This window comes from Protopterus annectens, chromosome 16.part0 (genome assembly GCF_019279795.1).
Source record: "Protopterus annectens isolate FY-2018-M chromosome 16.part0, PAN1.0, whole genome shotgun sequence".
In the NCBI taxonomy this organism is placed as follows: domain Eukaryota; kingdom Metazoa; phylum Chordata; order Ceratodontiformes; family Protopteridae; genus Protopterus; species Protopterus annectens.
The window spans coordinates 125,520,674-125,546,904 of NC_056750.1; the positions used below are offsets into that span (position 1 = coordinate 125,520,674).

The window sequence follows — 26,231 nt, forward strand, 5'->3', positions numbered from 1 at the left end:
CATACCACCAACATTTTGTGTATTTATCCTTTGATGACTGGGTGAGTTACCACTAGCTTAGTGGCTTCTATTTGGAGGAAGACCAGAGGTAGTTTGTATGCTAATAGGGGAACTAACTCTCCCTACTCCTCTGAGTAGATGTCTTTGGATCATTTACATCCATATGAGATCCAACCAACTGAAGCAGATGAGACCTCGGTTTAACATTTTATCCAAAGGACAGCACACTCAGGGGTGCAACAGCCCCTTATTTTCCTCTACAGTGTCAACACTCCAATCACCTGGAGTGGGAACAGAACTCACATTTTGATGTTAAGCTAATATGTCTTAAGTGTATTGCAGTTTTGCTGCATGATTTGAATTAAGTTGTTAATAAGATGTAGCTCAACTACCATCTAATGCATCATTGTAGATATATATTCCTTAGTCTTTCTGATCACCTTTGCATATTCCGACTGTCTTTTAGCAGCATAGGCTAAGTTTGCCACATATGCTTGAGTGTCTTAAGCTGCACTACACATCCATTTTAATGGATATTGTTGTTGTTGTTTTAACCATTGGTGTGGCTGTTATATATTTTTTTATTTCATATAAACAAGTATGCAAGAACAGACACACATGCATACAAATGCACTAGGCTCCCAGGAATTAAAGTCCATCAGATTCAAACACCTTAAAATGTGTCTGCTTTATTTCCCTGCTTTAATGGTTCATCCCTTCAACACCTTCAACCCTTACCCAAGAACCTGAGGATAGACAACTTTTTTGGTCCCAGACCTTCAACATATCTTCATTCACTGAAAACTGAAAAACATAATTTTATTTATTTTTTATTTTTTGGGCAGTAAGATTCAACTAAGCAGAGTCCATTTTTTTCATGGATTCACAGGGAGAAAACCTGCTCCACTGTACAAATTACAATTTATGGTGACAGTAGAGATGTACAAGTGCAATCACAGATAAATCACATAAAAGATACAGAACAGCACCAGCACCACATAATGCATTATAGTTCAGCTTTTAAGATATATAATTCAGTTTATATTTTAGGCAGGCAGATTTTTTATTGAATACACAACATGTAATTACCCAGCTGTAATTCATATTATCTATACTCAAAATAATAAAACATTTTCAGTACAGGCGAGCAAGCTGTCCTGTGCTCCACACACCCCTGTTAATTACATATACCAACTCTGGGATTTCACAATATTGGAAAGAGTGCAAATTCCTCTAGTTTTCAGCATTTTGAGTTTTCATTCAAATTAATGATGTGTGTGTGTGTGTGTATATATATATATATATATATATATATATATGTATGTATATATATATATATATATATATATGTATGTATATATATGTGTGTGTGTGTGTGTGTGTGTGCATGTATGTACATATATGTATTTATATTCATTTATTCAGAAATAATTTAAAAACATAGTTTCTTTAGTTACTACCATTTGCTCGCCCAGTAAGGAAACCTCTGTAAAAAACAACTCCAAAGCCAACTTCCTGCTACTCAAGTCAGAAGTGACAAACTTCATGACACCCATGCAGACGAGAGCTGAAAGTTCGATTGATGAATCCTACACTAAGGCACTGTACAAGCACATCCATTCGTGCATGAATCGTGCCATCCCAAATAGAACCAAGACGCTCTCCTCCAAAAAAAGGAAGCCAATCTGGTGGTCCCCTGCCTTAAACAAACAATACAACAGAAGGAAGAAACTGTTGCAGAAAAGAGGAAAATCCCAGGATGCAAAAAAACTCCCTTACCAGCCTCAGTAAGAAGCTGAGATCCCTCATAAAATCTTCCAGAGCTAGTTATGAAAATAAAATTGCTAAAGGTTCCAAAGACAACCACAATGCATTCTGTAGTTATGTCAAGAAACTAAATGACAATGCTCAGATCTGCTCTAATCTACAACAGAATGGCATTAAATATACTGATCCCAAGAATATTGCCAATATCCTGGCAGATCGATTTAGTGCCAACTTCACCCCCTAATACCAAAAGATTGTCAAATTCCGGTAATCATGGCCACACAGGTAGAAACCGCACTCTCCAAAGCTAAGAATACAACATCCATGGGACCAGATGACATCCCAGGCTGTGCACTACATGAACTACAAATTGAACTAGCACCTCACCTAAGTGTCATGTTTAATCATAGCCTCACCTCAGGCGTCGTGCCCACTGAGTGGTGCACAGCTACAGTTATACCACTCCACAAGGGGGGATCCACCTTGGATCCCGGGAACTAATGTCCCATCAGATTGACGAGCCTGATCTGCAAAGGCATGGAATGCATTATCATGGAACTTATAAGCAAAGAAATTGGCAACCTTCAAACACTGGACCCCACACAGTTTGGGTTCGTGAAGGGCCGATCTTGCCTCCTGAACCTGTTTGTCTTCTTCAAATCAGTCTCCAGAGCTGTGGACAAGGGTAAGTCGGCCCACACAGCCTATCTGGACCTCGCCAAGGCTTTCGACACCACCCCCCACTCTGTAATCATAGATAAACTTACTAAGCTGGGCATAAATCCCTACTTCACTGAATGGGTTGCCAACTGGCTTACTGACAGAACCCAGACTTTAAAAGTAGCCAACTTCAAATCCAGCTCCATACAGGTGACAAGTGGAGTACCTCAGGATTCAGTCTTGGGACCACTCTTGTTTGGCATTTACTTCTGAAGTACAGGTGAACACTAAGGGACTCTGGCTAACAAAGTTCATAGATGACTGCAAACTGGGAGCCATTACTGAATCCCCAGATTATGTGGATATTCTAGAAAAGGGTCTTACAAGGGTCAGATGCTTGGTGTTAGAGCCATGTGCTCAAGCTTAATGCCAAGAAATGTATAGTTATCCCCTTTGGGAAAAAACATGTACCCATGAATTACCACATAGGTGGCAGTACACTCAACACTGAAAGTGTGATGAAAGACTTGGGGACACAGGTGGACAGTGGTCTCACCTTCAATAACCACATCACCACAACAGTCAGGAAATCCTTCTATGTGATACACCTCATCACTAAGGGCTTTTCATCCAGAAAAAAGGAGGTCATTGTCCCACTTTACTCATCCCTCATTATACCCATTATAGAGTACAATGCCCTGTTTGGTATGTACCTCACATGACATCTGCAACAGCTGGAAAGGCCAAAAGAAATGCCTCAATAAAAGAATCACAGGCCTAAAGCAGATGCCTTATGCTGACCATCTAAAAAAAACTCCAGCTATACTCTGTGGCATATCGTCTACTCAGAGGCGATCTCTGCTTAACATACAAGGCCATGTCAAACCCTGAGCTGTTGGACATGCTCCACTTAAAGAAATCCCAATCCCTCAGAGCCACATGCTCCAGTGATTTAATCCTGGTCATCGCAATGAACAAAAATTGCTGGAGGGATAGGTTTGTGACCCAGAGACTCCCCATACTCTGGAATAGACTGCCCATACATGTCAAGCACAGCGCTTCCTTGGCCCTCTTCAAAAGGAACCTTGACGATTGGATGGGAGATAGGAAATTCACCTCGGGGATCACTTCAGTCGCCCTGTAGACAAGGGTCCAGGGAAGTAAATATTGTGGGAAGAAATATCCAGGGAATTGTTATGGCTAGGCTTGTATAGGCCCTAGAGCCGATAGCCTATGAGTAATCTGTAGGAAGTTTTTAAAATCTGCCAGCTCATTACATTGCTAAAACATATGTTCCCAGATAGCTCTTTCTTCCTCATCTCACCTCCAACATTTGTTTATTTATCCTTTGATTTTTAAACATTTTAGAACATTCACTAAGTTTCAACATTATTTTCTTTGCTTTCTCATTGTTGTACATGTATTTATTGCATTTATGGCATTATGTGGTTGTCAGAGGTCTATATGGCTTGCTTGGTGCTGCACTGTGAGTTATGGTTTAACAAGGGTTATGGGCTTGTGAGTTTTTATTTATTTATTTTACTTTACTGCATCTTAGTTAAACAGTTATTCTATTTAATTTCTTAATTGCTCATATGCTGTTGATGGGGTAATAGGTTATATATACTGTGTTCATTTGTTTGTTCTGAAGAAGTCCAGTTTATTTATGGACAAAAGCTCTTAAGAGTTTTGGAATAAAGGCTATATTTTTAGCATGATCTTGTTCTGGAGTCTTCTCCATTTGTTTTGTTATTCTCCTTTGTTGACTGAGTTAGTCCCAGTACGCTAGTGGCTTGTTTTCAGAAGGAGAATAGAGGTGGTATTTATACTACTAGAGGAAAGTTGACTAGAGCATCGACAAACTTTTCCTACTCCTTTCAACAAAAAGTAGTATCTTAGTCCCGTTATGCCAGTATCCTCTTTTTAGGGGAGACCTGAGGTGGTATCCATACTGATTATGACAATTTATTCCATAACATTTTTTTGCATCATTTTAATATGTACAATTATGGAGAAGACTGAGTTGATATGATGTTTAATTTTGTGGTTTGGGTTGGTTGTAACTATTTTATACTTAGGCTATATTTTGGAATGTACAAATTGATTGTGGTGCATATATGTATCAACTGTTTTGAGTATGGTGATAGTTGAATTCAAGCCGTTGAATTTTCTTAATGATAGACAGTATTGGGTCTTGCAAAGAATGTTGGCCATATATCTATCTGTCTGTATAGTTGTAATGTAGCCCCTCAGTTTAATTTAATAAATGCATTCTAGTACATTAGTATTCTGAATATCATTGTTCAATATTTTAAAGTTAATTTACAGCATACAGCATACTATTTTTCAGAGGAAACCAAAACTGAAGTAATTGTTGTTTTTTCTACAGAAGCCCAAAATAGTCATCATTTTTTGAATATGGTCCATAATAATTGTTTCTACTACAAAAGCAGTTTTTTGCTTATGTAAAATCAGCTTCTGAGCAAAATACGGTTGCGTACATTATTTTTATTTATATAGTATAATATGTCATAAATATGGGATCAAAATATTGAATTTACAGGAGTTAATCGTCTATATATAGTTTTGCAAATGCAGTCTAAGAATTTGGATTTTTCAGTGGCTTGATACCAGATTTACAACATAGATATTTTCAGTGCAAATCAAGACATTGTTTTGCTGTAACAAATTGATTTTGTTTTTCAGTCTGACACTGAATGTAATATTACCATGTGGAGCTGGCCTTTTGATATATAAATTAAATATCATCTGCATGCCAGCAGCATGGGAAGAAGTAATGGCATACCTACAGAATAGCTTGTTTGTAGTCACAGGCATTGTGCGTTTCCCCTGGGATAAGGAGACAAGGTACCACAGCATGGGCCACTAGTAGTAATAGCAGAAGTTGAAGATGCAGCCAAGAACATGTATTAGTTTTATGTTGGCCACAGCAACTTACTCATTTACTTTTTCTTTACTCATATCACTATAGTGTGATGGGGGTCTGGACCCCAGCAGAATCTCCTGGTTCCAGGCTTCGTCTCTCCAATGACCACTTGCGGACTGCAGTGGAGCAACGGTATTTAAAGAGACCAGGACTAGGAAAACAGGTGCACCTTCTACTTGCAGGTATGGATGGTCTCCGTTTATTGATATATACTTTCTGTGATGCAGGGCTGAATATAAGAATGTCATTGTGTATAGGGTTCAAAACGATAAATATTGGCATACGTCTGTAATTATGTAATTCTGTATGGTTAACATCTTGGGTCATTTTAGTTGTAAAAATGTTAGAATTTTGAGAGTTTGCTTATTTGTATCTATTTATTAAATGAGTCTTCAGAACCCCCTTCTTGTATTCGGTCATGATATTTTATGCAGTTTTAATATAGCCCTGTCGTTTTTAGGTCATGGAAGACAGGTCCAACTGACACTGAATTGTTTTTGTCTCTTTGAACATAAACTCCGGAGTATTAGAGTATATGTGCATCTAGTTTTAAAAGCTACTGGAATATTTTCTTGTTCTTTTTTTTATGATTATGGATAATTGATTCACTGCTTTTGCTGCTCTGTTGTATTACTATGAGATATAACTTGCTTTTACTGTTGTATGGATATTGTGTGATGACTCTTGTTGGCTGATATGATGTTTTCATCTTATTTAATTGTATATTGTGTTTTAATAAACTGGTTTATTAAAGAGTACCAATTATCTTCAAAAAAAAAAAGATAAATTGCAAAATAAGGAAAATGAGTGGCACAGAGATGGCATCATTACTGAAAAACAATACAACACTATTTTTGGTCATTTCTTAAGGATGCCACAAGCACCCAAAGCCCTTTGTCACATCATGTTATTAGCAGTCCAAAAACTTACCAGTGAAAGTCTTGTACCAACTCCAGCCATACACAGTTATGATTTAATCTGATGTTGTCAATTTTCATTCTGTCTTCAACCTATGGGTTTGGTTCCAATCGTTGGAACTGACTCGGCCACTTTCATAGCTTGTGGTAACTAAAAAAACTCTCAAGCTTATCCCTTACCCATAATGCACTTATCCCAGTTACCTCAGATCTTGTTTGCTGCTTTTCGTGTCAGACTTGGTGACAATTGCTTTCAAGCAGATAAGTCATTTCTTTAGTATATTTTCAACTCTAACTCTTAATCTTTATATATTGTCTATTTTTCACTTCATCTTATAAATTCCTTACCTATTCTACCTTTCTGGTATATTAGTATTCTGAATATCATTGTTGACATTTTTCTTCTACACTTCATGTAGTATACTTTTCATCACTGATATAACTTTGTTGTATTGCTACATTTCTTTACTTCTATCTTAAAAGATTTGCTGTACTTCCCTCAGTTTTCTCTGTGTGTGTGTGTGTGTGTGTGTGTGTGTGTGTGTGTGTGTGTGTGTGTGTGTGTGTGTGTGTGTCTCTGAAGGTATGGCAGAAAAAGAAAAGGCACCAGCTGGATTTAAGCATTGCAAAGAAATGTGGCTGTAAAATACCCTTTTCTGACATGCATTCCTTATGTGTCTACTGTTTGAGCCCCCTACATCTTCAGAAGAACTGCTTGATCTGTCATTTTTTCAGTCATAGGGCTCTTGTTGAGCGGAAAAATACATTTATTTTGAAAGACCTGCTTCTGTCTTCTTTTCAGCGAGGTGTTATCTGGAGCCACTTCAGCGAAGAAAAATCCAACAAATCTGTTTTTTCTAGTCCATCTTCTATGTCTTCCAAAGTTTCTGAGAAGACAAAGAGAGGTTTTGTTGGTGCAGACATCTCCATCGGCTCCAAGTTCAAAGAAGTCAAAACCTTCTGTTCCATCTTCTCCTTTGGAACCAACAGGGAAAAGGTGACAATCTCTGGTTCTGACTGCTTCCTTGGAACTGATAATTAGCAAGAGTTTACTATGAGAACCAATTTGCTGTTCAGTTCCTAAGACTAGAGATCAAGGGCAAACTGTGGTGCCAACATCCTCAGTTCCAACATCAAAATTACAAGTTCAACAAAAATTACTCCACCAAGAACTAGTTATTCTCCATCATTTGATCCTTTTCTGACAGACTTCCATCACCATTTTTGAGAGACCTACATTACCTTCTGTAACATCTGCCCATTCCTCTAGAAGGCTAACCGAAGATGATGTGGAGAGATTGATGAGAAAGATCATTTGGGTGAAAGGAGTGACAGGATCCACCTCAGTTCCTACCCTGATGGGTCAAGGATTCTGTTCTTCAACTACTACCCCTTTTTCTTCCTCCTCTAACTTCACTTGAAGGCTTGGAGACTACTGTTCCAAGCTTCGGTGCCATCTGTGTCAGAACCAAAGATGTCTTTATCTTCAAAACCGATTATCATTCTGAGCTCTTTGGTTCAGTTGATCAAAACTGGAGACCGTTTGGGACTGTATCTGTCCTGTTGGTTCTGGTGGGGCTAGATTTGACTTTGATGTTGTTGGAGCCTTCTTTGCACCTCGTAGCTTCGCCATGAATCAACTTGGTTCCAACTTCTGTTCAAGAGAAATCTCCTCTGAGCAGGAGATGACCTCCGTTCCTAGACCTACTGTTTCAGATCCAGGGTCCCTTCCTTATCTGGGTAGATCAGCTTTCAAGGCTATGGAGAGAGCTGTGACTGTAGTAGTCAGTCGGCCCCTTCCTACTCTGAACACACATTCCTATCCTACCTATGTTCAGAGTCTCAACCAGTTCCTCTACAAGGGCAGTGAGTATCTAAACCTCAGAAGAAGTGCAGGAAGAAGCACTTTGATTCCCCAGAGGAATCTTTCACAGAACACATGGACTTCTATGAGGGCAGAGGATCCCCAAGATCGCATCCTGGAAATCTTAAAACAGAGAGATGATTTGAAATCTAGCAATCCTTTGAGGAGTCAGCGTATCTGAAGGCTTTTGGTACTTGCCCATCTACCTCCTTGGTGACTTTGCCCACCGATAAGCTCATTGAGTTGATCTCTCAGCAGGCATGGAAGGCTCCTAACACCATTGAACCCATTCCCCGGAGACCTGACAAAATAATCACTACCCCGGAGGATAAACATTTCTGGTCGAAAGATTTGCCTGTTGATGCCATGGTCATTGTGGCAGCAACCAAAAGGGAACTAGCGGAGGAAAGTTCCTATATCCATCCACCCAACAAGGAGTTTCAGGTGATGGATAGGTTTGGAAAATGGGTTTGTGCTTCATCGATCTTTGGTTCTTGAATTTCTTCTCACACTTCATTAGGCTGAAAAAGGATCTGATTAAGGAGCTCTCAGATACTCTTGCAGGATCTGTTTCTGAAGAGGTGCAGGAAACCGTAGTCTCTCAGTTGGCTACCCTTCAGTCCATGTCCAAGTCGTCCATGATGTTCATTTGTCACGCAGATGAAGGGATGACAAGAACAGTGGGTTCAGGCGATACCCTCAGGAGACATGGCTAGATGCACTTATGTGACTTTGCGGAGCTGTTCAAGTCTTCAGTGCTCCCATTGCTGGTGCATCCTTCTTTGGTTCTAAAGTTGTCCAGGTGTGAGAAAGATGTAAGGACCCTGTCTGCTGTGAGGGTATGTTTTTTCCACCCCAATGATCCCTTTTAAGGAATCAGCGAAGTACTGGAAAGATATCGTTCAAAAAGTCCCAAGGGTCTTTTCAAGACACATGTGGAGGTGGTTCCCCTAGGGGCAGAAGAGGAAACTTCAATGGTAGACATCACCCTTGTAGCATAAGAGGCCCACAAAGCCAAGGGTAAAGAAATTCTTTGTTTGGTAAACCCTTTCATCTCTCCTGAATGGTGGCCTAATTGTCGTCTTCTGGAGGCAGTCAGGGTTGTCTCTCCCTTCACTGAGAGCCTGGATAAAAATAACATCAGATACCTGAGTGCAGAGGATCATTTCCATTGGTTATATTATTACATTTTCCCTTCCACCCCGCCCCCCCCATTTGCAAAAGAATCTCTGATGTCCTACCCGATCAGCAGGAACAAGCAGTACTACAAATTCAAGAACTGTTAGAAAAAGAGAGTCATCCAAGAAGTCCCGCCAGACCAGAGAAGATCCGGAACTTACTCCAGATTCTTTTTAGTGCCAAAAAAGACAGGGGACTGGAGACCAATTTTGGATCTCAGTGTTTTAAGCAAGTCAGTTTGACAAACAAAAAATTCTGGATGGTCACGGTTCAGTCCATTCTTCCATTTTTGGAAGAGGACTATTTTGCCCTAATCCCCCCTCAGTAGGATGTGCTCAATAGACCTCCAGGATGTGTACTGTCATGTAAAGATGAACAGATGATCCAGAAAGTTTCTCCATTTCTAGCTTGGAGCCAATCACTCTCAGTTCAGAGTTCTGACCTTTGATCTAACCACAGCTCCCAGGGTGTTTACCAAGTGCATAGCAGTAGTACCAGGTCATTTGAAACTGCTGGGATTCTGGGTGTTTCCGTACTTAGATGGCTGGCTCATTACTGGTCTTACCAGGCATCAAATAGCAGCAGGATCTCCAGACATGTTCCCATCTGGTGATAACCATAAACTATGAAACATCTTACCTTGAAATAACTCAGACCTTAGAGTTCATAGGAGCAATCCTGAACACACAGGCAACAATAACTTCTCTTCACCCAGTGAGACAACAGAAAATCAGATCACAGTCATGAAGATAATCAACAGCAAGAAAGTATCTGCACCCCTAGTTCTAGAGGCCCTGGGGTCCATGGTGGCAGCTATAACTCTAGTCCCCTGAGTCAGATTTCATATCAGAATTTTACAATGGCTGCTCACAGCACAATGGTCAGTACTATAGCAGCCAGTCTCAACTTCGGTTGTGGTCACCAATATTTACAAGAGAGATCTCAAATGGTGGATTCAAGCATGTCATATCCTACAAAGTCATCCTTTCATCCTCTTTCAGCCCAAGGCCACAGTGACTATGGATGCTTTCCAGTTAAGATGAGGAGGGGCATTATCTGGAGAACACTGTCCAAGGCACTTGGTCTCCCATAGAGGCCAACTTATGTATCAATGTCCTAGAGATGAGAGAGCAGTGCTTTTAGGGTTGTAGTCCTTCCAGGATGCTCTCCCTTCAGGGACAGTTGTGATTCAAATGGACAATATGTCAGTAGTTTGGTACATCAACAAGCAAAGAGGAGTGAAGCCCTTGTGTTGAAAAGCCCTCAGAGTTTGGCAGTGGGCAATCTCATCCAACCGCTTTCTCATAGCAATGCACATTCTGGGGGAGTTTAGTGTGACTGCAGACAAACTGAGCAGATGCATACTCCTGCCTCATGAGTGGTCCCTCAATCCAGAAGTGATGGAAAGAATACTTTGTCAATTGGGCCAGCCTTGCTGCAATCTTTTTACCTGTCTCCTAAACAAGTGCAGCAACTGTTTTGCTCTAATTCCCCCTCAGGGGGAATCACATCCAGTATACCAAAGCATTTAGAATTTATAGACAATCATACATCACATCTCTGCTCCCCATGCAAGGCCTAGGGCATAAATTGATATACAAAGGTACATATTTGAGAACTTCTTTGCCACCAGTCCGAACACCATCATTGTACGTGGTTCTGAACGCCTTTCTTCTGTGCTGGTTACTGAGCCATGTTTCATATAAGTACCTCATTGGGGTTTCTTCTTATCTGTTTTTTGTTTTTTGTGAGTTTACATTTCATCCAGAAAGGGAAAATATCAGTCTGGGAGGCAGATTCTCCATTAAGATCATCATGAGCAGTGTCTCTTCTGTTTGAGTGCTTCTGATGACCATACGCAGTGTTCTATCTGCTAAGCATTTGTCCCTAAGTCTCTACGTAGTTGTCTGTCCTCCTTGTCTGTTTACTTAGAAAACCAGTGTTTGAAGTTGTTGGCGCAAGGTGTTATGATGGAGTCTACCCGTCCAGAGGGTCAGCTGCCTGCTAAGAAAAAAGGCCAAAAACCTCAAGTCTGATTTGACTGCTCTCCAGCCTCCCACAGACATCTGTCTTGAGGCTGGTGAAAGCCCTGAGGATCATCCAGTTGTTATTTTGGATTCCTTTGCCACAGCCCTGTCAGAAACTGGCATGGATCCAACTTCTCACATGTCCTCGGAGGATTTACAAATGTTTGCTTCAAATGTTGAGGGGGAACCTCGGCTGATTATTTCTGAGGGACCAAGAGGGATTCCACAAATCCTAGTTCAGGAAGAGATTCCTAAGAAGCTGAGGTTCTGAACGTCCTAGGGTTTTTTGTGCAGATGTCCCTCAAAATGAAAAAAAGGCATATTTCTCCTACTGCTGCTGCTGCTAAAGATCCCCAACTTGAATGGCAGGATTTTACTCGGGGGTTGTTTAATGCTTTGATGGCCTTGAAACTTCCTCAATGAATGCTGTGCTTGCTCCTCCCTGGTCACTTTCTGGTCTACTCCTCTTAAAAGGCACAGGGAGCAAGAGTCCTCTGATGAAGATCTGGACCCTGGAGAAGAATCTTGGGCATACTCTTCTCAGATCACTTCAGATTCTTAGTCCAGTTTCTCCCTTAGAAGAACTGTATTTTGGGGACACTATTTCTCATATGATGGAATAATTCATGTGGGACTGTTCTTAGCTTTCTGATGTTCAGAAGAGGTATTATGAACTCTTCCAGATGGAGTTTGCCCAAACCCTATGCTTTTCCTTCAGCTCTGGCTGCCCTCTTGAATACCTTTTCAGTAGTCTGTGTTGTCCCTGATTCTTAACCTCCAACCGCCAAGAAACCTAACCAATTTTACAAGGTGCCTGATGGTTGTAAATTTCTGTATAACTGTCCTTCTGCTGATCCTTTTGTAGAGTCTGTCTCTTCTGACAAACCTTCTAAGCTTTTGCCCTCTACTAAACTACTTCCTTCAGACAAAGACAGTAGAGCCATGAAACGTTCAGGCAAAAAGTTATATATTGCTGACACCCTAGCATTTTTAGGGCTATCATTCACCAGACACTTAACTAGTTTCTCAAGCTTCTCAAGTAATTTCTGACCTTTCTGATTCTGAAGGGAAAGCCTCAGCACTTTTCTGGGCCTACTTCTCAGTTGGTTCAGCCCTCTATTAAGTGTAGTTATAATGCAACTGATGCTTCTTCTAGGGCTGCTGCTTTTGGTTCTGTTCTGTGTTGTTGCTCTTGGTTTTATCTTCAGCATTTACTTGATGACATGAAAGCTAAATTGTTGGATGCTCCTGTTGGTAATAAAAACCTTTTTGGCTCTGCTGCTGCTGACTTTTTTAAGTCTCTCTAGGACACAGGCAATGCCTTGCTGGAATTGAAACATATTTTTGTTTTTCCTGCAACTAAATTCCATATGAATTATTATTACAGGTAGTGCTTCTGGCCCAGGACACCATTCAAGTTGTGCCCATACCCAGGAAGGGAAGGATTTTTATTCCAGAATGTTCCTGGTTCCCAGGAACAAAGGCAACTGGAGACCCATTTTGGACCTTTCTCAGTTAACACCTTTCTAAAGGTCTCCTCCTTTCGGATGTTGTTCCTTCAAATCTTGGTTTCTTTTCCTCAGGATTTTTTGGTATCTCTGGACCTCAAGGATACCTACCTTCACATCCTGATCCATCCCCTTTTCAGGAGGTTTTTGCATTTCTCTTTCTTCCTTGCATTTTCAGTTCTCTGCTTTGCCATTTGGCCTCACTACTGCCCTAAGGGTATTCATGAAATGCCTCGCTCCTGTCATTGTCTTTTGCAGAATGAGAGTGGTTCAGATCTTTCCTTAACCGGATGACCTGCTCATCCAGGCTTCGTCCCCTGAGGTTCTGCTTCAGGGACTTCAGTGTACTGTTTGCCTGTTACAAAGCCTGAGGTTTAGCGTAAACTTTCAAATTCAGTCCTGGTTTCCTCTCAGGATCATGTTTTTCTCAGTCAGGATCCAGACCATTTCTATGCTGATATCCCTGCCTCTACCCAAGGCTGTCTTTCTGATTGCCTTTTTCCAGTCCCTTGACTTCAGTCACAGCCAGGGATTTTCTCAGAGTTCTAGGGTTTATAGCTTCCACCATGGCTTTGCTGCCTCTAGCCAGGCTTCAGTGGTAGCTCAAGTCCCTATGGCTTCAGTACTGTCATCCAATAGAGTTCCTAGTTCCATTTCTTCCCTATCTCAAACTCGAGCTTCAGTGATGGATTCATTAGCTTTCTGTCAACCCAAGGCTTCTTTTCCAACCTCCAGTCTCATCTCAGGAGCTCTTTTCTGATGTCTCGGACAGGAGATGGGGAGCTTCCTTCAGTTCTCTCATGGTCCAGGGTTTCTGGCCTCCCCCACTAGAGGTCAGATCACATTGACATCAGCATCAAGGAGATGAGACCCCTCCTTTTAGATCTTCAGGCTTTTCATTCCATGTTTCTTCCAGGGATCCTCAAAGTTTTCACAGACAATACCACAGTGATGTAGTGTGTAAACAAGCAAGAGGGAACGTGGTCCTACCTTCTTTGCAGGCCGTACTTCAGGTCTGGGATCTAGCTATCCAGATTCAAGTGACTCTTCAGGCTGTCTGCATTCCTTTACAGCAGAATATAGTGGCGGATTATTTGAGCAGGTCCAGCACACATGCTCACGAATCTGTACTTCACAGAGATGTGTTTCTGGACATTGTCCATCAGTAGGGTAATCTTTAGGTGGATTGTTTTGCCTCCCCACTGAACAGACAGCTTCATTTTTTTCTGTTCCAGAATCCCAAGCTCTCTGGCTTGGAAGGTGTACAATCCTATCTTTTCCTTGAAGGATGTTTCTGCACACCTTCCTTCCCCTAATTCCAAGGATCTGCACAAGCTCAAGGAAGACTCCCTCAAAATCTTGCTGGTGTCTTCCTTTTGGCTCGCACATCATTGGTTCCCCGTTCTTTTTTACTTAGCTAGGGGCAATCAGTACAAGTTACCTCACTGAGTGGATCTTCTCACATAAGGCAAGGGGTCTGTTATCCATCCTCACTTGTCCACTCTTCAGTTGACGCTGTAGGTGATAGGGTTTTGATCCCTTTTAGGTTCCTCTTTTCTGGGGATGTGTTTTGGGTTCTGCAAGAGGCCAGGAAACCCACTACCGGGAAATCATATTTGTCCAAATGGAAGAGATTTTCTGTCTGGTATCTCTCTCGTAATCAGGATCCCTTTTCAGTGAAGACCCTTTTTTCTTATTTGTGTGAATTGCTTCAGGCTGGGGTATCATATTCTTCAGTTAAAGAAGCTCACTTCTCAGCTATTTCTGCTCGTCTGCCCTTGACTCCTCCTGTAACCAGGGAATTCTCCTTTTTTAGAATGCACATCTTTCTCCTGGTGCCTAAGAACATTCCATTCTTCCTGAGGTTTTTCAATTCTGAGGTATGTACATCTGTACATTACCTTTATGGCCTATGCCTTGCACAGGGAGCATACCATACATATGACATTCAATTGTCTATAAATTCTAAAAGCTTTGGTATACTAGCCGACGTTGGGCTATCCTTGGCAGTAGATCCCTTATGTCAGGAATACTGTAGCAGTAAAGAGAAGGACATATGTTGTTATGGTAACATTTTACAGAACTGTACATTTTACACCATGCAAATTGTTATCAAAATGATTAGATGCACTGCCACTGTAGTATAATGGTCACTTACAGTTCCCAGCATTAAACTTCTTCACCCTGCTGTGAGAACCTCTTTTCTTTGGTTATAGTCACTGTGTATTATTGACAAGTGTCACTGTTAAGTGCATAAATGTATGCCATATGTTTTATCAAGGTTAAAGCAAAGAAGATTGATAAACTCTACAAAGGAAAGGGTATTCATGTAGCTGAGTAAGTCAGACAGAAAATATGAAGTAATGCATTTATGTCTGAAGACAAGGATTTTGAGTAAAAGAGCATCCCAGTTTACCTGAAACACTGTAGTGAAGGAACAGTGTTTTCAGAATTAGTATTAAAGAATTACTGTTTAATGCTGGTACAAAGATGATATTGAATATTGAATACATCAGATATTTATTCACATGAACCTTGTTCTTTAACTGTGAGTTTGCTTTTTGGATATTAATGGTTGCATTTAATTTTTACAGTTTACTTCTGGAAGATAATAGATCCTGATGAGTCACGTACCTTTAGGCATTGTGACCCTGAGGCTTTGCCTGAGCTTCCATTGCATTTGGTGAGTGCACTTAAGAACTTTATCACTGTTTAGGCAGAGCAGACACTTTTCCAAATAATTAAACAAAGGCATCATAAATGTGCTGCTTCCAAACCTGTTTATCTTGTTACTGAGGCCCCCTGTACAGGCTGCAGGTATCAGAACCAGAGATTTTGTTGCCTTACTGTTTTATGAATAGCTGCATAATTATGTTTTTTACAAATGGTAAGAGTTGTGCACCATTGTGGAGCAGTAAATATATATATACATATAGTATATTACAGTAATATATATATATATATATATTTTTTTCTTGTATATATGTAAATATGTTTCACTGTAAAAAAATTATGTGCATACATTGCTATTGTATTTTTTTAACTTTCTTGTATAACAGACTTCTGTTACATTTTTGATTCTAAAGTTTGAATTTCTGTTATTTGTTTGTGTTGGAGCTTTTCTCCTTGGGTCTCCACTGAAAATGAGCCTCAAGCCCAGCTGGACAAACCTGATTAACAAATGTCAATAAATAAAAAAAATATTCCATGGCACTTCTGTGGAGTTTCTACTGTCCTAACTTCAATTTTCACAAGAATACCATCTGCTTCTGTAGATTTCCCTGTTGATTGATTATGCATCACTATTTAAACCTCATCTTTCTTTACCCTTTGCATAACATCTTACATAAATACTTTCATTTGTGCCTTTTTTTGGTTCCTCATTCCACTGCTTTATCTACAGTTTCATAAAATGAATGAAATATTTATAATACCAGTATAGCATATCTGGTTATTTTTCTTACAATGGGCTCTCTGTGTTTGGCTTCAACTCTTTCTACTTTCTGTTGCCTAGGGAATTGTGCTAAATTTTTTAGATTCTAGAGTTGTTATAAAAAAGAAATAATTATATATTCATGCATATTATCTAAAGGCTCCCTTATTTTCCTTTTAGCATATTGCAGTTGCTCCTTTTCTTATTCTGTGATATTATTGTCTTTTTCGGCAATACTTGAGCCTTTACCGGCCCCACTTATTCCTATAACTTCTTTCTTTTCTCTCTCTGTCTCTCCCTTTTCCTTTGTTCCTTATATTCTGCTGAATCTCCATCCTGAAATTTTCTTTCTCAAATTCACACGCTCATTTCTGTCCAAGGGTTTATCCTGTAACATTACTATTTGACCATCTCATTTTTTGATGTAATTCACTACTCTTCGTTCTTAGTCTATACCTGCAAGACCATTTACTTTCATGTTAATTTTAACAAAGCAGCCATTCTAATAAAATAGCTATTACTTCCACATATTATGCATTACCTTTCTTTGGAATTTATTAATTCCAGCTTGCAACTTAGATGCAGACACTAATGTTTGGCAGGCTGATCTTTTATGTAGTTGCTTCTTCTCATCTCTGTTTGAACTCATTTCACATTTCCAAAGACTTTTTACTTCAAGAAAAACTCCCAAGGGAAAATAAATACAAATAAATAAATTTAATCTCTCAACACCTAATCTGGTGGAATAATGGATAATGGGGTCAATAAAAAACATGTGGGTATGAATTTAAAGCCTAACTGTACAGACAGGGAATTATTTTTTTTTTTAAGTATTCACCTTTCTCAAATATAATGAGGAATGTGCTACAAGATTTGTGGCATGTTGTCTGCTTGGATGATACGGTGGGTGAGTTATTCCCAGGGATGATAAGATGTTCCTATGGGAGATACCTTAACATGAAGGAACTTCTTAACAGACCCCTTTGGAGTAACAAGAACCATAGGGTGGGTACTTATGCCTGTGGAAGATGTAAAGTGTGTAGGTTTGTTAAAAATGTGTCAGGTATTTTAATTAATGGTAAAAAATTTGAAAATAATAGATTTTCCTGCAATTCTTGTAAAGTTGTGTACATAATAGGATGTGGATGTAATCCTGTAAAATGGTACATTGGTCAAACAAAGAGGGCAGTGAAAGTTAGAATATTAGAACATTTGGGGGACATAAAGAATTATAATCATAATAGTCCAGTGGGCGAACATTTTTGCAGGTGTCATGGAAAGAATAATAGTACATTTCTTTTCAGTGTACTTGCTAGTCCCTTTTATATGAGAGGTGGTGATTTAAAGTACAAGTAACATGGTTTAGAAAGTAGATTAATTCTAAACTATGATACTTTACATCCCAGAGGATTAAATTTAGAGGCAAATATTACCATATGATGTTGTTCATTAAATGTCGTTTTTATATATATATATATATATATATATATATATATATATATATATATATATAAATATATGTTTTATATAAGAGGGTTGTATGTTGTCACAGATTTCTGGTGTATGTAATGACAATTTTAAAACAATGCTTTAAAATAATGCTTTAAAGTTTTTTTTATTTAGAACATAATTGATTTATTGAATAATTGTATAACTATTTGATTGATGGAAATGTCTTTTTGGATGGTTCACTTGGTATATAAAGAAGTTTGTGTGCATCATGTAAATTATCATAGAAGGCGAAAAGTCAAGGTGCCAGATGCTTGTTTGGTACTATTAAATTTTCAACACCATCTGTATTTTGTTTGTTTTTTTTATTTTTAGATGTAGCCATGAGTAAGAACTGTTTATATACACATCCTGAACAGACACCAACCTGTATAACAGCAGTAAAAATAATGCTCCTACTTAACAGTGAACCTGCAAGCTACCCTAAAATTATAGACCAGTAACTTGCCTTTCAACGACATATAAACTATAGACCGGAATTGATGCCAACAGAGTTTATAGTCATTTAGAAGAAAATTCATTTATTGCAATAGAACAAAAGGGCAATAAAAGAAAGTCATATAGAGCAAAGGATCATTTGTGTTTAATAAAGTCATAGTGGGGAACTGTAAAAGGGGGAAGAATCTAAGGATGGCATGGATTGACTACAAAAAAGCATTTGACAGTATCCCATATTCATGCATAAAAGAGTGCTTAAAATGTATAAGATGCATCCTGTACTGATAAATTACATCACAGTGACCACGGAGCAGTGGCAAACCACTTTGCAGTTAAGCCATGATAAAGGACAAGTTGTTATTCCAGGGATAAAAATCCAAAGGTGGATATTTCAGGGTGACTCTCTGTCACAGTTGCTGTTTTGCCTTGCCCTTAACCAATTAAGCTGTCTGTTTAACAGATTAGGTCATGGCTATAATTTGGCTCCCAGAAAGGAACAAAGTGTAAAGACTTCTCATCTTCTCTTTGTTGATGATTTAAAACTATAGCGCATCAGACGAGGAACTGAAAGCACAACTGCAAGTAGTCATATTTTTTCAGATGATATAAGAATGTCATTTGGTCTTGATAAATGTGCAAAAGCAACCTTTAAAGCAAGAAAGCTGCAGCTCCAAGAAACATCAGTTTGGGACAAGAATGCGATAGAAAAGACCTTGAGCAAGAGGGAATTTATAAATATTTGGGAATTGGTGAAGGATCAACAATAAAACATGAACAAAAGTGAATAAAACTTAGTAAGGAATATTTTAGAAGACTTAAATTAATCCTGAAAACAGTGTTGATATCTAGGAACAAAATTCAAAATATAAACCAATTTCCTCTTTCTGTCCTGACAGTTTTAGAGTGATTGACTGGCCTCAAAAGGTGTTGGATAGATTAGTCAGGAAAACAAGAAGGATGCTTCATGCTCATCAGATGATTTACAAAAATCAGTGCATACCAAGATTATATATTCCCTGTTCCTAAGGAGGTATGAGCTTCCTTGAGGTTGATTATATGCATAGATCTGCAGTCGTGGGACTGCATACATATCTGCTGACCTCACAAGACCCAAACATAGTGAAAGTTTGAATCATGAGGAGAGTAAATCTAAGATGATCTCTTCTTAGTCTAGCAGAAGCATATCATCATCAAGTGGGAATGGACATTAAACCAGAAGTAGATAAAAATCAGGCTGCAACTGAATGTGCCAAAAAACAAAAGAAAGAATTTAAAGTGAGGAGGATCAGATGAGAAGGCAAGAAATGTTGAAAATGCATAAATATAGCTGGAGGTATAGAAAACTCCTGGAAGAACCTCATGTTGATCAGGATCGAATGCAGAAATGGTTAAGGAGAGGCAAATTTAAACCAAAAGATGAAAGGTTAATATTGGAGGCCCAAGATGGTGGGCTATGTACACATTGGTTTACAAAGTCCATTGAACATGTGGGAGAAACAGACAAATGTAGGTTTTGTAAAGCAGAATTGGAAATGGTTGCACACTTTGTTACTGGTTGTGATATATTAATGGCAGAAGGACTGTATACTGAAAGGCACAATAATGTGGCAAGACCTTTGCACCAGGGATTGTGCAAACATAATATTGAAGTAGCTAAAACACTGGAAACATGATCCACAAAGCATCATAGAAAATGATGAAGCCTGCATCACATGGGATCACCCATTACCAGCAGTTCAAAAGATAGATGCGAGAAAACCAAATATAGTTGTCCATGAAAAGAAGAAAAAAGTAGCATTGATCATTGAAATTGCTACACCCAGTGACCACAGTGTCTTGCGTACATAGACACAAAGTCATAAAATATCAGAATTTGCATGCAGAAATGAGAGCAATGTGGAAGAAAGATACCCAGACAGTTCCAATAGTAGTGAGAAGAATGGGTCTTATAAAAAAGAATGTACAATCGTATTTAGATATGTTACCAATACATGTAACTCCGTACAAGTTGTGGAAGGAGTCATTACTGGGCACATTGCAGGTGCTGCAAAGATACTTCTGTCTGACATGAAAGATTGAAACAATACTAATTTCATGAACTTTAATCATACTTTGACTTAGGAATGCAGTCCATTACCATCATGGTATTAGAAACCCAAAAGATTTGGAGAAATTAAAAAAATGTTACATTCATAAAGTAGAAGAAAGTATTCTAAGAACTAAGTCAATGCAATACTGGAAAACGGAGATTTTGCAGATAGGAATCACTGCAAATATGGGTGCAGAAAATAGGCAAGAAGGGGCTGGAATTTACTGGAGATAACTGGCAAAGGAACCAATGTATTGGAATCAAGTAGCTAGAGAGGGAAAGGTAACAGAATGGGATGAGACAAAGAAGACATTTAGACTGGAGGCTAGAAACTGCCTTCCCTGCCAGGGATTGACATCAAGAGTATAGGCAGAGATAAAGGTATAGGGGGATCTTAAGTAAAAGACCTTCTCTTGTAGTGTTTTTAGTTGTCTAGGAAAGAAGCTGCTGTTACAAAAGGGGTAATTAGGATGTATGAAATATTGCACAATACCTATATGAATTACTAAAGCAGGAAGAGGAGTGAGGTTTAAGGTATGGTAGGAATTGGGCAATTTATGTAATGTAGGATGGATTATATTTATAAAAAAGAACATATGTGATGTATAATGCATGTAACCGGAAATGTGTTAATATGGTTTGTTTTATTAATGTACATTTGCCTAAGTGATAATTTAATAAAGATGTTTAAAACCTATGTCTGTCTGTGTTTTAAGTGGTAATTTATTAAAGACATTTAAAGAAATTCCACCGTCTTTAGCTTAAACTAAGGAAATTAGTCTAGAATCCACCTCTGTAAAAATGGGAAAATAATAGTGTTTTAATTTTACTTATAAAATGGCCAATTTAGTTTTAAATTCCACCAGCAGCCCAGGATCAAAGCTTCATATTAACTTTCACCTGCTTCCTTTCAAACATTCCTGTCTTGTTGTAGTATAAAGCCTGGGTACATTGAATTTTAAAAAGTACTTGTTTATTGTAATATCAACAGCGTATGCAACAGTCACTTATAAAAACTCACATCACACATTTCAAATATCTCTGACTGCATACTATACTGAACTGTATTAACAGTATAACATGCAGTCGGGACTTCCAAGATGGCTGCATATTGAATAACAGCTTGTTTCGAGCTGTACCAGTGTGATAACAGAAACTCAGCAAAGAAGGCCAGTAGACTTGTGTTTATGATTAAATTTCAGTAACTGACTAGTAAGTGCACTGCCTGGATGCTAGGAATAAAAAAATACAGAATACCTGGAAAAAAGTCAGCTACAAAAAGTGAGGAAAAATACTGACTGGGGAAAGTTCTGCAGCTGTTCAGCAAAAAGCAATGCCTGGTTAAAATAAAAGAAACACCGATGGAGTATATCAACTCAAACAACAAAAGGCTGGAAAATGGAAGAAGCTTTAAACAGATATTCAGATAAGGTGGTAAAGCTGCAAAAAATCAGAGGTTGAAATGAAGAAAACGTTGGCTGAATATGAGGCTGCTCAGAAAGAGATGTTTCAAAAAATAATAGAATTAGAGAACAGAGCATGTAGGCAAAACCTGAGATTTTCAGCTACACCAGAGAAGCTGGAAGAAACAGACTGCATTAATTTTATGAAAGCGCAAATAAGCAACTGGACTGGCATTCCACAGCAAGAGTTGTTAGTTGAAAGGGCACATTGTCTGTATGCCCCAAACCTGGCTATAAAAAAGCAATCTAGACCTTTAATAGTAAAGATATAATCCTTCCAGTAGAAGGAACTGATTCTGATAAAACTGTCAGAAGGGCAAAGTACTAAAAGTGGGAGATGGCAGAGTGTTTGTAGAGAATGATTACTCATTGTACACAAGACAGAAGAGGAGCAAATTTATTCCACTGTTCAGGGAATGTTGAGGTGCGGGTGTGAGATTGAAACTGCTGTACCCAGCTGTCTTCAAGGTATTCTTCCGTGGAGGGAGAAAATCATTTTTTGATGAAATGCATGCTAAGGAGGAAATATAAATGTTTGTCCAGCAAAACGTAAGGTGTGAAACAGAAGGAGATTCTACTTCTTGTTCTTCTGGTAATAAAGACCACAGAGGGACTGTACCTGTGAAACCTTTTCAAAATTTTCAATGGAAAATGTTGGAGAAGAAACAAGAGTACATTGGAAATGAAGGAGAGACAGGATTTCGGAGATGAACAGCAATAAAACCAGTAAATTAATGTGCCGCAGTGGTGCAACAATGTGCGTTATTGCCTCGCAGCAAGAGGGTCTCCATTTTGATTCTCTGCTGAGGTGCCTTCTGTGGGGAGTCTGCATGTCCTTCCTGCATTCTTGTGTTTCCTCCAGGTGTGCCGGTTTCCTCCCACATTACAAACACATGCATCTGGAGTGTTTCTCCCTGTGCCTCTGCTGAAAATTGGCTCATTCTAAGTCAGACTATCCAGGTAAACAAAAGTTAAATAAATACAATTACAGTGCAACAGTTATATTTGTGAAATATGACAGAACAAGAAAATCTGGAAATATTGGAATTTTTCAGAATTTGTTGAACTTGTGGAGGACTCTAAAGCATATACCCTACTTCATGTCTTTCATGTTCGGAAAATTGCATTGGGGAGGGGAAGAGGAGGGAGAACATTAACTGTGCGTAAAGATTTTATTTTGTTAAATAGTACTATGTTTGTGGTGTGTGGCTTTCTTTACATGCTGTGAAGTAAAGTTTTTCAGTTATTTTTTTAAGTGTAATGGGGATTTTAAACAGGTGCTGCTTTTTTTTCTTTTCTTTCTCCCTTCTCGCTTTCTTCTTCAGTTTTTTTAAGAAATGTAGGCACTGCAATGTAAAAAAAAACCTGGTTAAAAAGCATAACAGAAGAAATAATAGTGTGCTTTTTCTCATACTTGTGTTGGGGAATGACTGGATTAAGGACAGTAGATTGATTTAGCAACAAGATTTTAGAGATAGCAGGTAAATGAAATAGAACATTGAGTATTATGAGGCTTTTGTCTAGCAAATACATGTATGCTCAGTAAAATTTCTGCAGCTAGTCTTCATGTTTCCATGGAAACATTCTGATAAAGAGAAACTGGCTGCCTGGTCATGGAGACAATCTGATAAAGAGAAACTGGCTACAGTCTGGTGAAGAGTCATTGGCTGAGGGGAAAAAGAGAAATTGGCTAGGAGATGATGTTCTCTGAAGGCATTCTGGGCTTTTCCCAGCTGAGAGAGCTATAAAGAAAAGGCAAAACCAATTAACACTTAGTAAAAGCACAGGCTGCACCATGTGTCTTAGCTTGTTTAACCCTTCTTTTTGGTTAACCCAGGTTTGTGAGTGTAGCTGTCAGTTTGGGACTTCTGTTTCTCTTAGGAGGGTAAAACTTCAATATTTGAAGAGGTACATGGTTTTGTGTGTTTTAAGTTAATAGGTTTTGGGGGTCTGTGTGTGTGTGTTTGAGGGCCTTTAGTAAAACACGTTTTGTAAGATGTGACATAGGCTCAAATGGCTATGACAAGAAACAACTGTATAAAAGTTCAACCTGTCAAACAGTGTATACATGTAACACAAACGCTGGAACTAGACATTTAACAAAAAAGAAGATGTCCTTCATGGATGCATCTGCAGTCATAACAGCTGGGTTGTCCTGTCGTCAGGCAGCCCTTCAGTCGGCCGGATTCCAAAGTCCGGGTCCGCTTCGCTGATGTCGCCTTCACCCGACGTCATCTCTGTTGGTCGGTATAAAGCATCAGCCGACGCCATTTTCCTCAGTCTTTCTTGCCGTGGCGCCTCAAGCAGAAGCTGTTCGCAAGTGCCGGTCGGTCGGATCCAGAGATTATTTCTACCGAATACTACTTTGAAGACTTGGGACTCGATGTCAAAAAAGTTAATAATTGTTTAACCTGTGGGAAACAAATACCTCATAAAGATTTCCACTCTTACTGCCTGCCTTGTTTAGGCCCAGCCCACACGTAGCAGCCTGTTCAGCCTGTGCTTCCTTCAACCAACGAACGCAAGGGCCGGGTCGGAGTTTGCAGAACAGTTTTGGTTCTGATTTTACAGACATTATGTCGCCAGATCCTCCGACTACACCCTGCGCCGCCAAAAACGCAAAGAGAGACTCGCGGGTCCACCGGTTTCGGGCCAAACCATGCTTAAACAAATCGCGAAAAGTGTCTCGTTTCGCTGAAACCGAGAAAACTGATCAAAGTACAGCTGAATCTATCTCTACAGCTGAGGCCCCTGCTATTGAACCAACCTCAGAAGTTTTATCGACTGCCAATGACTTATCAGACACCATTCCCTTGGATGTCTCTACCCCAGCACGTGGTGCTGCTAGGCCTCCAGCAGCCATGTCCATTAAGGCCTTCGCCAGGGCTAAAGCAGCCAAGACTTCTAAAAAGTGCCTGTTAAACCCCCCTCTACCAGGCCCTCTTCTAGTAATCAAATGCTTACTTTGGCAGAAGATTTAATTACATTAATTAGAGGATCTCAATCTCACCCAGACAGGGCCTCTCAGCCCCCAGAGAAGAGACCTAGGGCAGAGCCCCCTGAGCCAGTGTCCTCTGATGATTCGGCTGATGAATCAGACATAACTGACCAGCCAGAGGCTCCTTTCTCCAATTTTGAAGATTCTGATGCTGAAGAATCTATTCCAGCTGCTTCTCCTCCAGAAGAATTCTCCTTTGGGGAAACCTTACATGCCATGCGAGCATTTCCAATGGCAGCAACAAGATTTTCAGATTCCAGAAAAGACTTAGAACCTTTCACGCCTTCCACAGCACAGGCCCTTAGCTATACCTCCTGTTCTCTGTGGTAGATGATGCTTTCAATGATGTCTGCTCTGCTCCAGATTCACTGCCCCGGCCCCTGCCAAACCAGACAGATTTTACAGGGTGCCAGATACTCATCACCACCTTTACAAGGCCCTCTTGCAGACCCGAATCTATATCCCAGGGTCCCAAAGCAGTCATGACCATAGCTAAAACCCTATTCCTTCTGAAAGGGAAGCAAGGTCACTAGACAGATGGGGTAAAAGGTTTACACTTCAGCTACTCTCTCAGCTAGAGCTTTAAACTGTCAATTTCACATGATACAATACCAAGAGTTTATGCTTGATCAGTTAACTAAAAACTAACCACTGATGAATCTCTTGACAAGAAATATGTATTAGAGATGGTAAATAACATACAACAGGTTAGTAACCATTCCTTAAAATGTGGCTATGATGCACTGGAGGCTTCATTTAGATCAGCCATGACTGGCACAGTGATAAGAAGACATGCATGGCTAAAGGAGCAACCTCACCGGATCATGTTAAAGCTAAGTTACTAGATGCTCCTATGGATAAGACAAGTTTGTTTGGTACACCTGCACAGCAGGTTATAAAGAAAATGGAAGAAAAAGCAAAATTAGTTCAAACGGTTAAAGATTTCCTGCAGGTTCAACCCCAAGGTTTAGCAGGAACTGGCCTGCCAAAATTGGTCCTTTCCAGACTCCACAAGATTTCAAAGGGGCAGGAATCCCAGAGGCAGAAACCAATCTAGAGGTGGTGCCTACAGAGGACCCACAGTGGCAAGGTAACAACAGAGGCTCAGACACAACCACTGCCACTACAACAGCACAGCCACAGTGACTTAATCCTAAATCCGCCTACCAGGGAACAAATAGCAGCTCCTCTAGGCGGAAAGTTAACTTTATTTTCAAAGAACTGGCACCACATAACAAAAGACAAGTGGATTTTACAGACCATAGATCAAGGTTACCGATTCCACTTCCACACTTTACCAGTCAAAAGAGGAATGCCAAATCTACCTCCAAATCAAAAAGCAGAAGCTCTACAACAGATAATGGAGTTAACAAGCATGAGAGCTGTGGAAAAGTACCAACAGCAGAGCAAGGAAAGGGTTCTACTCCAGACT

General features: G+C 39.5%; 1 protein-coding gene across 1 annotated transcript in view; it reads left to right on the forward strand.

Annotated features, from left to right (window-relative positions):
* Nucleotides 1-26,231, forward strand: part of TEP1 (telomerase associated protein 1) — a 2,704,809-nt gene that overhangs the window by 1,513,966 nt on the left and 1,164,612 nt on the right. Inside the window, exons 28-29 of the mRNA XM_044058078.1 lie at nucleotides 5,420-5,556; nucleotides 15,464-15,552. Of these exons, the coding sequence (XP_043914013.1) occupies nucleotides 5,420-5,556; nucleotides 15,464-15,552 (226 nt within the window). The remainder of the gene's footprint in view (nucleotides 1-5,419; nucleotides 5,557-15,463; nucleotides 15,553-26,231) is intronic.